This window comes from Suricata suricatta, chromosome 7 (genome assembly GCF_006229205.1).
Source record: "Suricata suricatta isolate VVHF042 chromosome 7, meerkat_22Aug2017_6uvM2_HiC, whole genome shotgun sequence".
NCBI classification, from domain to species: Eukaryota; Metazoa; Chordata; class Mammalia; order Carnivora; family Herpestidae; genus Suricata; species Suricata suricatta.
In genome coordinates, this window is record NC_043706.1 from 80,240,043 (window position 1) to 80,255,361 (window position 15,319).

Here is a 15,319-nt window from a genome sequence, read left to right on the forward strand (position 1 = left end):
TAAACTTCAGACTTACTCCCATTTTTCACCCTCTATAAAATACGCGGTGCTCTTCTGAAAGGCTGTATGCAGGAGCCGTGAGTGTTTCTAATGTCCGCAGTGCTGCTAAGCTTAGAGTTATTAAATGTCTGTTTGGAAGATGTTTAGGTTTCACAAAATTAAAGAACAAAGTCAGTGTATTCTTCTGACTCCTGCTTTGTGACCAAAACTCAGAAAAAAATGACACTTTATATAAAATGTAAAAACTTAAGGTGTACCAATTTTATGGCTGTTGAAAGCTAAATGAAACTATCAGTCATTCCATCTGTTTATCAGATTTATTCTTTAACTCTAATCCTGCCTTCACTTATCCTGATTTTTTCAGAGGTAGTAACATAAACGAAGAATTTAGTCCTTTACATACCAAGAAAAAAATATTCATTTAGAAAAGACAATACGTTCATAATTTGAATTTTAGTTAGGTATAAAAGAACAGTAATTGCTGACAGCCCACTTGATAAATGAAAGGTGTCAATATCTACCTCGTGTAACCACCCCTTCCAAATGGACAACATTTGGGTGGTCAAACTGCCCCATGATGCTTGCTTCACATAAAAAGTCTCTCCTTTGTTTTTCTGTGTAACCAACTTTGAGAGTTTTTATGGCTACTGCAACATCTCTTTTCCCTGGAAGTTTCAAACGACCACTGCAGACTTCTCCGAATTCTCCTGAAGTAATAGAACAGGCAGGTGTATGTTAATCTCAAAAATGTTTCTTCTTTCAAAGTAAATGCATAATTCTAAAGACACTTCTAAGCTTTGCTAACCTATCTGTTACACAAACTACAATTTTTTAGCTGGATTAACAAAAACTTTTTTGAAAACAGCGTTTTGATTTGAAATACAGGATATATAATGTACACTGGCGATTAAAGCGTGAGGACATCTGCAAATTCTAAACATTGCTATTGCTTCTACAGTTTGAGAAGCAAGTATTTTTTTAAATATTTCAAAGTCTGGAATTCATATGCACTAGGACTGTTAAATTTAAGGAGTTGAATCCAAAATACATAATTACTATGAAAATATATTGTTATTCAGGGGTCCCTGGGTGGCTTAGTTGGTAAAGCATCTGACTCTTAATCTCGGCCCAGGTCATGATTTCATGATTCATGAGTTCAAGCCCCGTATTGGGCTCTGCACTGACAGTATGGAGCCTGTTTGGGATTTTCTCTCTCCCTCTCTCTCTGCCCCTTCCTCACTCATGCTCTGTCTCTTTCAAACATAAATAAATTAAGATTTAAAAAATACATATTGTATATGTAGAAAATAATATTCCTTTTAAATAAGTCACACATATTAATTTTCTGCATGGAATTAAATGGCTAACTAATACCTACAAATGCATGAAAAAAAAGATAAAAATGAAGGCCTGGCAGGAAGATGGCAAATCAAGTAAGAGGAAATGCATATTCCAGGAAAATTCAGGAACATTCTAATTTTTAAAAAAATGCTAAATCATTTCTTAAACAGCAGGCCAGAACTATTAAGCCAGTATTATCATAGAGCGATATCTTAAAAATCCAACAGAAGACAAAAGATATGCAGATTCTCTGCCACATGCTTCTTTTTCACTTTTTTTTCCCTTAAGATCTCATAAACAAGTACAGCCTCATTGCCTCCAACGGTTCAGGTAAATGCAAAAGTTCTATACTTGAGGTATAATTATTTGCCTGTCATTATGATGTATGACTTTCGATCCTGGCTAAATGGAACAGCTGAACAAGGAAGCTACAACAGCCTTACCTGCACCGATCACACGCTCAATTTTAATACAGGAGGCATCTAGCTCCTTGGCGAATTGATGGACAGCTCTATTTGGGTCCTCATAGGTTTCAGGGTCAATGTAGGTTTTGGTGCCTGGAAATTTAACTGTAATGATGTAAGAAAGCATGACTGTGATGAAGCAAAGCACTTATTGTGCAGTCAGCCCAGGAATTTCATTATGCAGAGTGCTCCTTGGAACAGTGAACTTGCTTCCACATCACCTGATTCACAGCAGTTTTAACAGACTACTTCAGTCTGTTGGCGTATAGGTATTATCTGCAAGCTTCTATAGGTAACATAGGATCCAGCTCATAGGTTACTAACTGAATTTCTTTTCCAGTAAATCAACAAAAGACATCACCAAACTTCTCTGACATGACTCTTATCAGACTGGAGGTTTAATTAAATTCACTGCTATCATGGCATAGTTCAAGCCATATTGAGGTTTGTAATGGACTTGGAAACACATTTGTAAATCTATCAGTCAGTCAATCAATCAAATTAATACACTGGGAAAAGAAGACATTTCATTTACAGGTAGCCTACTACACTGACAGCAATATTAAAAACATTTAGACATCTTACTTATTCTTTTGATTTATTTTTTTAAAGACCAACCACTGTTGACATATACATAAAATTAGTACAAGATGTGAGGGACCACTATCACAGAATCAGAGAGAAATCTACTAAAGACACAGATTCATCTTCACCTTGAAAGGCAATAGAGGCCAGATGTACAAAATGCAGAGTAAAGTTAGAAAATTTACAATATTCCTGGGATCTGCTAACCATGTATGACAGCAATTTGAAAGAGGAATGGTTTATATGAACTTTCAAATATAAGGCTCTGGAAGGAGGTAGCCAATATGCCTCAGAAAAGGTAGTCAAAATTCAAACAACATAGAATCATCTTAAAAGTTAAAATCTTCTTAAAATGCACCCAGAAGCATGCAGGTAACAGATAATGCTATGTCAACTTTAAATCAAATCCAGTTACAATAATGTATTCCAAATCTAATCATTTGGTTAAAGACAAAGATAAGATAGATAGGCATATATTTGGTTATATTAATGCAATAAAAAGAATTACACTATATCCTCAAAAAACCTTTATTGTTTTAACAAAGCCACTGAACAATCTTTTCATTAAATCTTACTATTTTGAGAACAATATATTTATGTATTACACTGCAGCCTAACTGTGCTTATGTCATCACATTAAATTAAAATTATATTTAAAAAATAAACACATAACAAACAAAAAGAAGCAGAATGTATAAAGGAAAATGGGATTTAAAAATCTTGATTTATTCTGCTGTAGTTGATTGTTTATCCAAAATTGATTGTCTTAAACAATTATTGTTGCAGTTTATAAAACTGACAGATGCTCATTTGTTACTAAAGCTGAACATGAAAAAAAAACACAAGAAGAAAAGAGAGAGGGGATAGAAAGAGAAAAGAGAGAAGAAGGAGTACAGGGAGGGGGGGAAGAGAAAAAGAGAGAAGGGAAGAAAACAATAGGTTAACCTCCTAGATTGGCAGGCAGATGGAGAATGAGCCATCTTCTCCCTTTTCATTCTCTTTCTTTCTTTCTTTCTTACTTTATTTATTTATTTGTTTTGTTTTGTGATAAGGGAGCTAGATTGGAGGTAACCTTCAGCATCTCAAATGGGTCTCTGATGGTTCTTTATTCAAGCTGTCATAAAACATTTTGACAGGCCAGAGCAATTTTGGCATAAAAACATGAAATACTGCCCAGCTTGGATTCAAAGACATTGTTAGACGAAATGGTAGGAGGAAACAAAATGTAAATTGGAATTGCTTCACTAAACTTCTCCATTGTGTTTATATCTTTAAATGTAGCACTCGGGGCCATGGAGAGTTGAGGGCGTCTGATACAAATGACTGGACATTCTATTAAATTCAGTGCTCTAAAAGCTAGTTAAATGGTTGCTTTCATGTTTCTGTAGAAATTCAATCTGGTGTCTTAGCACCTAAGACAATTGTCTGTATACTAAAGAAATAAAAGGATACCAACTTGTAAACAGCTGGTGATCATAGAGTTGTACTTTACGTATTTTAGAGACAGCTGTAAAATCAAATAAAGTGCCTGGTTCTCATCAAATGACAAGAAAAGGTATCCTTGCTAAAAAAAGGTGATTCCAAAATATCAAGGATTTCCAAGGATAGGATATTGTTAAGTGCACTTTATTTTTTCATTATTCATTCAAAAATGGAGTTTTAAAATAAGGAAAATATTGACATATTTCTGAATATTCTGGTTTGTTGTTTCTCTCAATTTCGGAGAATGAGCCTTTTTATATTCTAATATCTCATTTACATTTCTCATGAGTGTTAAATAACTTAAAACCACCATCGATATTTTGCTCTAAGGATGAAAATGGTTTATGTACATCAGGCTTATCTTGTCTATGTCAGCAAGTAAAACACGCAGCTATTTTTTCGAATTACAAACTCAATGTCAAATGTAAAAAAAGCAAATGGCATCAAAATATTAAAACTGAGTGATGACAATTTAGAATAAGGCTATACAACATGCTTTAGGTAAGCCATGTTTCAATTTACTTTCTGAATTAACCTAAAAGCTAAAGGCAAATAAACTAATACATATTTGATAATTCGGGAATGTCTCAGATATAGTCAGTAAAGGAAAGAAAAGTGACACACCATTGAAGGTAAAATTAAATGATTCTGTCATCAAATTATTCACAAATGGCTAGAATCGGGATTTAGGAACTATATGTTACTCTTCTACATACATTTTAAACTAGATATAAAAGTTTAGGCATTCACGTTTCAACTCGCTCCTTTCTGTTGGGGAAGTGTTAAAAATATTTTCTCATGTTGTAAAAGAGAAAAATGTACCCTCCGTTTTTTCGGTATCTATAAACTGCCTATGGCACTCTCACCACTGAGAATCATAGTAACAATAATAATAGTGCTCACAATTTTTGTCTTTACACCATGCATTTTCTTGATTGATGTTTATACATTTTTTGTAACTTTAGGATGGGTACATAATATCTTCTTACATACTGGCATAATAATTTGATAAATAACATAATAATAGATGTAATTCATGTGCAAATCAGGAAATTTATCTATCCAAGAGCAATCTTAGTAAAGATTATGCTACCAAGAAAAAGAATAAGTGAAATTGTTTCTTAATATCTCCAAGGATTAAAAATTAAAATGACGGGTTTGAATATGAACATCATTAATCATTAGAACTAAACCCATGATTGTGAGGTTTTTACTTTGGCTAGAGGAAGGAATGACATTTATTTGCATAGCTCTCATTTTTTCATTTGCCATCCACATTCCAATAGGAATAACATTAATGCAGACGGGCATCTCTTTTCTTTGGTTTCCCAAGGCCTCTTCTGAATATGATTTCCAAAATCAATGTTTAAGAAACAGGGAACCCAAGTCCACAGAAAAACACTGGAGGATTAAATCCTATTATATATCTGGGGAAACACCTATCGGACAGACAATGTATAGATAGTGGCTGAAGAGGAAGAGGCCCCTTGGCTTAGGCTTTCGTGGTAGCATCACTCATTGGATGGGAAAAATGGGACTATCCTTCTAATTCTAAATGAATCTCTTCACTAGAATATGGGCCATGCAACATTTAATGGATTATTGTTAGAATGGTATGAAACGCTTGGGCAAAGTTTGCAAAAGGAAAAATTGTGACACAAAAGCAGCTAAATATCCTGCAGTTATACTAAAATTTCTTATGAGAGATTATATTTCTGAATATATTTTGTTTTTAAAATTCACATCATATGATTTTCATTCTAAATATCTTGTTCAAATGCTTTAAAGCAACATTTTTAGTTCATTAGGTACTTTGAAGCATGATACATTAGGAATTTATTCATGCCAACACTAACAACCAGGTCTCTGTATTAACTGGGGTACAAATAATAAAGAAAAGCCAAACACTTACAATGAAAGTAAAGTTCTTCATCCCCTTCTTGGTCGGCTTTGCTATAACCACAGTGCCTAGAAAAAAATCCAAATTTGTGATGCTCTCAAACAATGATCTTACTTTATATATTTAAGATTCGGTACAATAAACCTTAATTCTTTAACAACTTGCTAGTTAGAGCAATAAACAAAATGCAAAAACTTCTTGCCTGTAGTTATGAACTCATTAATAAAATACAGCAATCTGCATGCTTAAAAAAGATACAGAATATAAAGTCTTTGTGTGAGACAAAATGCAAGAGACATACATCACAGATTTGATTTATCAATGAGTGAATATTTGCTTATACTTTTCTTTGAAAAACAACGACAATGACAACAGTGGTTTCCAGAAACCATTAACCAAAAGAGTGAATTTTTCCCTAGGTGTCTCCTCCTGTATTTATACTGAAAACCTAGCTGAAAGTAACAAATAAAAACACACCCAAAAGGACTTAACAATACTCGTTGCTCTTAAACTAAAGGCAATGAATGATTAAGCTCACACTGTATTTTACCTTGGGAGAATGGACGTTTATTAACCTTTAGTATCTCATCCCAGACACAGAATATTTGCCTTTGGTATGTAACATTCTAATACACTAAACAGTAAGTAATAGGCTGACATAATTCTCAAAAAATCAATACATGCTGTGCTAAAGATTAGAGCAAATTTGTGTTCTACCTTCTCCCGATGATGAAGCCAAAGACCATGAACACCAGGATGATGGTCCCTGCCACCGCAACCACAGCAATGATAATAACGGGGTTCTGTTCACTGGAGACTGCTGTGGCTGTAAACAGAAAACAGAGGTCAGAAACAGGACCATGCTAGAACCGGAGAGAGTAAACAAAATCTTAGGAGCAAGAGATATCGACACTATTTAATTTACCTCTCATTTTAAATAAATGCATTGCATTGTAATAATATACATTTACATGAATATTTATTTTTTGCATTTTAAGGGGATGGTAAGGACAACACTTTCATCTATTTTATATTCCTCAGCTATAAAAGACACCCATAAAAAACCTTATTGAATGGCTATCCCCTGCTTAGTTGTTGAAAACTTAGTTAGAGCTCAACAGAGAGAGATCTTTGATCTACGGTTGCTATTAAATCTTTTTTTCCCCCAGCAAAGCATTTGCTCTCTGGATCTTTGATAGGTAAAAAGGAAACAAAACAGATAGTTTGCATTTTTTGTGCTTTATCTCTCAAATCATGAATATAAAATAAAAATCATCATGGAATCATAGTAAATAATTGTGATTTTATAATCTATCACAATTTAGGAGAAAGACGAGGATTATTTATATTAATTTGACAAAGTATGGACCACGCACATTTGAGAGTTAAGATTACAGAGGAGGTAGGCTATTTATGAAAGCACAAACTTGGTGCAAGTACTTTAAAAACCAGTTTAGCATTATCTAATTGCAAAAACTTCCTATGCAATGCTTATTGTTCTCTGCCTCTTAAGGCAAGCCCAGCCAGCCCTTTCTGAGAGTCTCCTTGGGGACAGTGTGTGTTTACGTGTCCTTCAAAGCGGTCCCTGATCCCGATTCTTCATCACATCACAAGGCCTTCCACTTCCATTTTTCCAAATTAGTAAAGTTTTACTTATATCAGAATTCATAATTGTCATATTTCCCCAGGGCATTATATTTCCAATACCAGTACAGACTTCATAAAACAATCAAAGGAATATAAAAACAACAAAATGTATATTCCAATGAATGATCCAGTTGCAAAATATCATTTAATATATACTGTCGGGCTAATATAGTCCTCTTATTGCTGAAATAGTCAACAGCTGCAATCTTTAATATGACGTAGGATGGAAAATACTCCTCATTCTTGCTGGTGGCAAGGGACTGAGTCTCCAGAGCAGTAAATTACACATAGCGGAGAATGTTTTGCCACAATAGGTTGCATAAAGTTTTTTCTGATTGGCTTTTCTCTATTTTATGTTTTTCTTTTGACAACTTTGTATACCTCTGTTTTGTATACCAACTTTGCATAAAGTTTTTCTGATTGGCTTTTCTCTATTTTATGTTTTTCTTTTGACAACTTTGTATACCTCTGTTTTTGTATACCAACTTTGTATTACCTCTTTGATAATTTTGTATACCTCTGTTAACAATCAATAGATCTTAGACTGGAAAACAGCAAAGTAGCTCTAGTGTAATAGTTTCTGAACAAAGATATATACACACTTCCTAATTCAGCACCTGCTAATTTGCTCCTCCAGGGAATTAAACAAAGTAGGTGGTGAAGGGGAGAAGAAGAAGAAGAAAAAGAAAACAACTTTAATACTTTAATTTCTGAATTGCAGCCTATTATTATTCAACAAAGAAAAGATTTCAAGTCTTTTTTGGTTTGGATTTTAAAAAGCAATTTTATCTCTCTCTGTCTCTCTCTCTGTCTCTCTGTCTATATATATAGTAGTTTTGTTCATGAGGGAGGAAAACATTGTATGCTTATGTGTAGAAACTGTTTCCATCCAATTGGTGTGCCCCTGGGTATAATTCTTTGCTTGTCTTAGGCTCCGCTCTGCCTTAGCTTCAGAAAAAGAACTCCAACGAGAAAGCTGAATTCGGGGGAATGGTGATTAGAATTTGTGAATATTTATATTTTTTACTATATAGTCAGGGTCACACTTTAATCTTCCCACAGTCAACATTTATGGTTAATATTTTCATCTATTTTATGGGTAATAAATTTTAAAAGTCATCTGTAAGCGTCATAATCACCACACCATGGTTTTAAAATTGTAAAAACAGCAGTATTGACTCTGAATAGATGGGGATTTTCGGATGTAAATGCAACAGAATAATCTGTTTAATTTCCCTATTCAAACAGTGCTCCAGGGACTTCTCTCTGACGACATCCTCTCTCTGCCCTGCTTCCAAGCATAGTGAATCATCGTTTCCTAACGCTCTGATAGGACTGGGCCAAGCGCTGTGCCAGCGCTGAACTGTGTGGTAGGATTTGTATACAAGCCTGTAGCTCTCACTGAACTTTAAACAGAGCATGACTGTGTCAGGGGTCTCTGCACATCCCTAATTCATAGCTCAGCACCTCGTGCTAAATTGGCAGTTCTCAAAGGATGGTCTGGAAACCTAAGGCCCCCTCAAGAGTTTTCTAGGGGATGTGCAGGATCAAAGCTACTTTATATGATATCATGTTATTTGCCATTTTCATTCTCATATGCTCACAGGGGCACGGTTGAGTTTTCCAGAAGTTACATGACATGTGACAGAAACATTACTCTGATGGCTAATGAAATGCGTATTTGCGTGTTTAAAAATTTTCTGTTTTAATTTCTAATGGTGAATATCAATAGGTACAATCCAAATAACCAAAATTTCTTTGGAGAGCCTCAGTGTATATATATATTTAATAGGCTTCATGCCCAGGGTGGAGGGAGTCCAATGCAGGACTTGAACTCACGACCCTGAGATCAAGACTTGAGCTGAGATCCAGAGTTGGATGCTTACTTGTCTGAGCCACCATGCACCCCTCAATATTTTTTTAATAGGAAAAACGCTTGAGGATGGCTGCTAAATAGTAAATAAAAACTGTACTCTATGTACATTAACCTAGGTAATATTCAGAAAACCCTGTGAGCTAGGTACTGCTATCCCAGAATTAGGGTGCTCATGCAAAGTCTCACAATTGGCCAGGGCAAATCAAGATGAGACACCAGGAATGTGTCTACAAGTGCTGACTGATAGTGAGGGTCTGCTCCATGTTGATGACCACAGGTGTTCATTCCTTGCTTATTTGCTGAGTGCCTTCTATGTGTCAAGTACTAATAATAGGCACTGACCAGACAAGAGTAAGAAAAAGAGATATTGATAATTCTTCCATCAACTTTACATTCTAGTGGGAGAGAATATTCTGATGATAAAAATTGAAAATTCTTTCTAACACAAAAATCCAGTTTTAACATTCATGTGATTGTTCAGGCTCTAGTACTTCATCTTATTTACTTCATTTTTTAAATAATGAAAATAACATCTATGAATCTCAATGATCTCAGCATAAAATAATACCTATGAATCTCAATATAAAATAGTTTGTCACAATATTTTCAATTTTTGAAGTCAGCACAATGCACAAATCAATTTTGAGTTTTCAAAATGGGAGGTTTAACTGATAAAGTATGATTAGAGATAATGAGTTAATGTTTCTAATTTAAGGTTAAACTATTCATAAATATAAAAAAACATTTAAAGTGTTTTATTATATTAGAAATTAAAAGTAATATGAGATTAGTCTAGGTTGAAAAGTACTAGAACACATTTAATACAAGACCACTCAAATGTATAAATGTTGAAAATTTAAAATACTTTAAGGTTTTGTGGCCATTAAATTTAGATATTCTTATTTTTAATCTTAGATACTCTTTTTTAAAAAGATAATGAAGAAAAGTGGCATTAAATTTATCACACAAAATTATATGACATTTTCCCAATTGATGCTTTTACGTCTATAATTCTACGTCAATGATTTGTATTTCAAATTTATTATAATGTATGTTTCATTATTTGAGGTTCTGAGTGTTACTGGGTAATTTAAAAGTATAACAAAATATTTTGGGAGAGGAATAATGTTAGCGGACTTAAGAATTCATGAATCAAAGCATATTTGTCAATTTGCCATTTAAAAGCACTATAAAAATATTTTTCTGAAGTCAAAATAACTGATTAAAATTGTGCTGATTTAATTTACTTTAAGACTTTTTATTAGAAATTGAGGAAAGAAGAATCACATAATGTTTTTTAGCTCATCTTTGTTTAGAATTTTGTGAGAGGGGCACCTGGGTGGCTCAGTCAGTCAAGCATCTGACTCTTGATTTTGATTCAGGTCGTGACCTCACGGTTTATGAGTTCATGCCCTGCGTTGGGCTCTGTGCTGAGGGTGCAGAGCCTGCCTGGGGTTCTCTCTCTCTCTTTCTGGCCCTCCCGCAAGTGCACGTGTATTCCCTCTGTCTGTCTCTCAAAATAAATAAATATCTAAAAAAAGAGAGAGAGATCCTTGTGGGAACACTACACTGGCAAGGAGATGAGACGGTAACACCTGGGGGAATTCTGTGCCTGACCAGTAATATCAGGAGAAATCAAGAACTCCAAATACAGAAACACACCCCCAGATCTCAGCTAACTGAGGAGCATCCAGAGCGGCACTGAAGCTGTTCTGAACTTGCACTCTGGACATGCATTCCAACATACATCTCCTTATTTGTGATACACTATAGATACATGCATTCTTGTTACTTTCTGTTGAATTGTAGAGCAAACAAAATGATAAAGGGGATTCAAGATACTGGTGATGATCTGTTTTTAAGCTGAGGGGTCAATACAGAGATATTCATTTAATTCTTATTAATATTTCATATGTACTTTGAATATATTATTTAATTTAGTATGCTTGAAATATTTATTAAAGATGAAAAGAGATGATAAAAATAAAAATAAGTACAGTGTCTAAGATCTTCCTTCGAAACTGTAATTTTTGAAATCATTGCTAACAGGCAAGGAGCTTAAATTAACACAGATTTTTACAGATCCATCTTTGGCCCATGCTGTGTATATCCTGGCTTCATTTGGGGGTTCCTGTGAAGGAGCACCTTTGACCAGCAGAACCAGAGTGATACTGCTCTGGATTCTGCAAAAACAGCTTGTGTCAATACACAACTGAACAAGTCCTGCTTGTAGTTCTAATGTCATCTTTTCCAAATAAGCCCAGGATGTTTTAAAGAGACTACTATAAATTACAAAATTCAAACAGAGACACAAAATGGCAAATTTTTAATTGTTATTCTACCTAACTTTTGACATATTTATGCATATATATTCACCTTTAAATATAATAATAATCTTGAGCCAAATCATCACCCTCAATATTGGAAAAAATATGACAGAGTGATAGAGAGTAAGAATCCAAACCAAAGGTGGTAATTACCTTCAAACATTTTACCTGTAGCTTCCTCTAGTGTAGCAACATCAAGTCTGGGACTGTAATTTCCATAACCAGCGGCAGTAAAAGCCCGAATCTGGAAAACATACACTGTTCCTGGCTTCAGGTTATTAATGGAAGCTGAAGTCGACTTGGTTTTTACTGTCGAATAGGTCCGTTCCCTTTGATCCTAGAAACAATATATTCAGGGGATATTTAATTGTAATTGCAACCAGGCAATTTGACAGGCAATTCTTGCAATTTATTTCAATTTACTGCATTGTTTTCATAAAGGCTACATTGTACCCTGTGGAATATTGTAACACTGACTTGTTTCTAAGATAATATAAAATGTAAATGTGAACACATGCCTTTGTTCTATAAGTTTCAAAGAAAAATAATTTCGTTAGACCATTTATATGTTTCTGAGCTTTTGCTTTGTTGGTAGAGGGCACAGTGGCAAGAACTATGTAGCTGTAAATATAATCAAATGTCCTATTGGCCAAAACCTGGTACACTTATAAAAATTATGGGTTCATAGAGGTCTTCCCTTCATAATGTACTTCTTCTAATACTTTTCTTGAATGTTATTAAGCAAGCAAAAGGCCATATGTGAGAGATGAAGAAAGCTATTAACTCAAGGAATTTAACACATACCACCACCATACTGACATATCAATTGCTTTTATTAAAAACTACATTTCTCACCAAAAAATACTTTTACAAAATATTATTTAATGGAATATTTTAAATTAAAACGATAAATATAAAAGTTAATGTATTATAAAATTTATGTTTGACAATATTTTAAATATCACTCAATTTCTCATTTTTCAAATATGAAAACTGAGGCTTGCAGAGTTTAAAAATGTGTTTAAATAGTATATATGATAAATTAAGAATGAAAGAAGTATAAAAATTCAAGAATATAAAAAATTCCCTCAATACAATATTCAAATGAAAAAAATTTTAAAGCTTAATTGATATGACTCTAATGGGCTTTTTATTTAAAAAGCTATAAAAGCTAGCCATCAAAATATACAACTTTAGACAGTTTCTTACTTGTTCTAAAATAAACAGCTGTTCCTAATTAAACCATTCATTGAAATCTGAAAATGTCAGTCAGGTTGTTTTGATTTTCCTTCACACTGATATTTGCAAAAGTATAAATAAATGTACACTTAAACTATATGTAGTGAAGTTGATTTGTGATTGTCTTAATTATAATCATTTATAAAAATGATTGTTGGTATTATAAACATATCTTTATCTCAAGTGGAAGAACTAGGCATAACTGATATTAGATGACATAATGACATATAGAGTTCACATGCTTACATATGTTACAATGCAATACTATTATTCTGTTCTAATAATTGCCTAATAGGTAAGTCCAGCAAATGTAGATACATTCTGTTTTCATCATGAAAAATAGAAACTATTTGAACAAATTTACTCCTATGCATAGATTTGAAAATATTTTATTGCATTGTGAGAAACTTACTCTCATTTACCACCTAACATATTTTTAAAATGTATTTTATTGCTTGAAATCTGATGAAATTTCAGAAAGGACTATAAATGTTAGAGCTTACTGGAAAAAAGATATAACAAAACCAACATTAAAGACAATGATTCCCTCAGAGGCACATTTGATGGCATAAAAAATGTATTCCCTGGTACAAAAATAAGGTATTTAAAATGTCTATTTGGCCATGGAAGTCATGAATGCATAATGAAAATAATAAGCAAGAATACTGTAAACTTAATCTGAACATTGAAACTAATCTTAAACCATATTTTCTTCAAAAGGAAATAATATATCTATTGCTAATGCACTGTATGCATTTAAATTATTCAACCAAGTCAATTCAGCCCCTAAGTTTTTCCAAAGCTTTGGCTTCCTATTTTATAATCCCGTCTAAGTGCTTAAACTGTTATGCATATTATGGCATATTAGCGAACTTATTTAAGTCAATAAGTAACACTGTATTAATAGTATACTGATATTAGTTACTAATAATTACTAATATTAATTATTATTAATTAGTAATATTACTATTGCTAATATTACTAATTAATATATAACATTACTAATGTTAATATTACTAGTAATATTACTAATGTTAATTACTAATATTAGTAATAATAATGATTTTGGTGTTTCACACCTTGAACCATATCTTCCCGTGAGATGGGGCCTAGATAATAATTTGTGAAAATGGTGCCCACCCCCTTCCAGATAGGTCAGAAATAAATGCGCTCCTACCACTCAGTTATATCTCTACTAAAATTCAGCCACTATGGAGAGATGAAAGGGCAGTGCTTGGGTTTCAGCCATACTGTTTTTCATGGAGAAGCGAGTGTGAAGAAGTGGTAGATATGATTAGTGTAACATTTGTGGAATAAATTTCAGGAGGAGTTAATTTAAAGAAGTGGAATATCATCATTTGATTCTGAAGTTTGGAGAAACGAAATTCTTTATTACAGAAAATATTTTTATGTTTTCAAATTACTAAGTTACTTGAGGCCACCATCATTACCAGTGAAACTATATACATAAAAGAAATCATTAAGGGCCCAAGCAGAGATCTTAAAAGAACTGTTTAAAAAAAACACAGTGGACTGTGCGGTTTCTGTAGCACTAAAACACCCTGCATCTAATTATTTATCAAAAATCGAACAAAAATACCGCCAGCGGAATATTTTCCTTTGTGTAACACAGGCACTTACTATACAGCAATTGTAATTACAATGATGAGCTTGAGAGGCAGGAAGACGGTCATTAAAAATGGCTAAAATTCACTCTGAATTTCACAGCAGCTCTAAACAGTGGGCCTCATGACCAAGTTTAGTCTACACTGCAATAGGATGAAATGAGACCATCGGCTGCGCATTTCAGTAGCTCGTAGCACTTACTTTCTCGTAGTACTTGATTTCATATTCCGTGATGACTCCATTGGGATGCTCTGGCTCCTGCCAGGAAAGTTCCACACTCCGCTGCAGCACCCTTTCCTTCATCACTCCGCTCACTTGCGAGGGAGCTGTTTGGACAAGACATGTCAATAAACAATGAGAAAATTCGCTGGATGCCTCAAATCAAATGTCACAACCGATCAGTTCCCTGCTGTGCCAGTTTCATTAAGGTAAAAGAAAGCACCTTTTCATAGCTCACAATTCAGCAGCTAATGAATATTCAAACAGGACTTTATTACTGTTCATAAACCTTAATAGAAATTTAAATTAAAGTGCAAACAGCAGAAGATAGCATTGTTCAAGTTAGTGAAAAATGGAAATGATGGGGCTGAGAATGACAATTAAGCAAATGAATGCTAATTAAGGCTACAAAATATGATTTCAGATTAATCTCCAGTGATAAACTAAGTCCAAATATTTACTTCACATGCAACGGCAATACACTTTTTAAAAGAAAAAAGTACTTTAATATTGCATAATGCAAATTATTTGAAATGGCTACTTCAGTGTTCAAGGGTCCGCACTTTTTAAAAATGTTTTTACTTAAACATGTTTAAATGAAGTTGCTTTTACA

At 33.6% G+C, this 15,319-nt stretch overlaps 1 protein-coding gene across 3 annotated transcripts in view; it reads right to left on the reverse strand.

Annotated features, from left to right (window-relative positions):
* EPHA7 (EPH receptor A7) overlaps window positions 1-15,319 on the reverse strand; it is a 166,582-nt gene that overhangs the window by 15,504 nt on the left and 135,759 nt on the right. Inside the window, exons 6-11 of one of the 3 annotated variants that reach the window (XM_029944619.1) lie at window positions 14,689-14,813; window positions 11,791-11,959; window positions 6,490-6,598; window positions 5,785-5,840; window positions 1,785-1,910; window positions 522-707 (exon numbers count right to left, since the gene is read on the reverse strand). In XM_029944619.1, coding sequence (XP_029800479.1) covers window positions 522-707; window positions 1,785-1,910; window positions 5,785-5,840; window positions 6,490-6,598; window positions 11,791-11,959; window positions 14,689-14,813 — 771 coding nt within the window. Of the gene's footprint in view, window positions 1-521; window positions 708-1,784; window positions 1,911-2,386; window positions 3,213-5,784; window positions 5,841-6,489; window positions 6,599-11,775; window positions 11,960-14,688; window positions 14,814-15,319 lie in introns of those variants that run through there. The other 2 variants (XM_029944618.1, XM_029944620.1) reach the window with 2 other exon arrangements.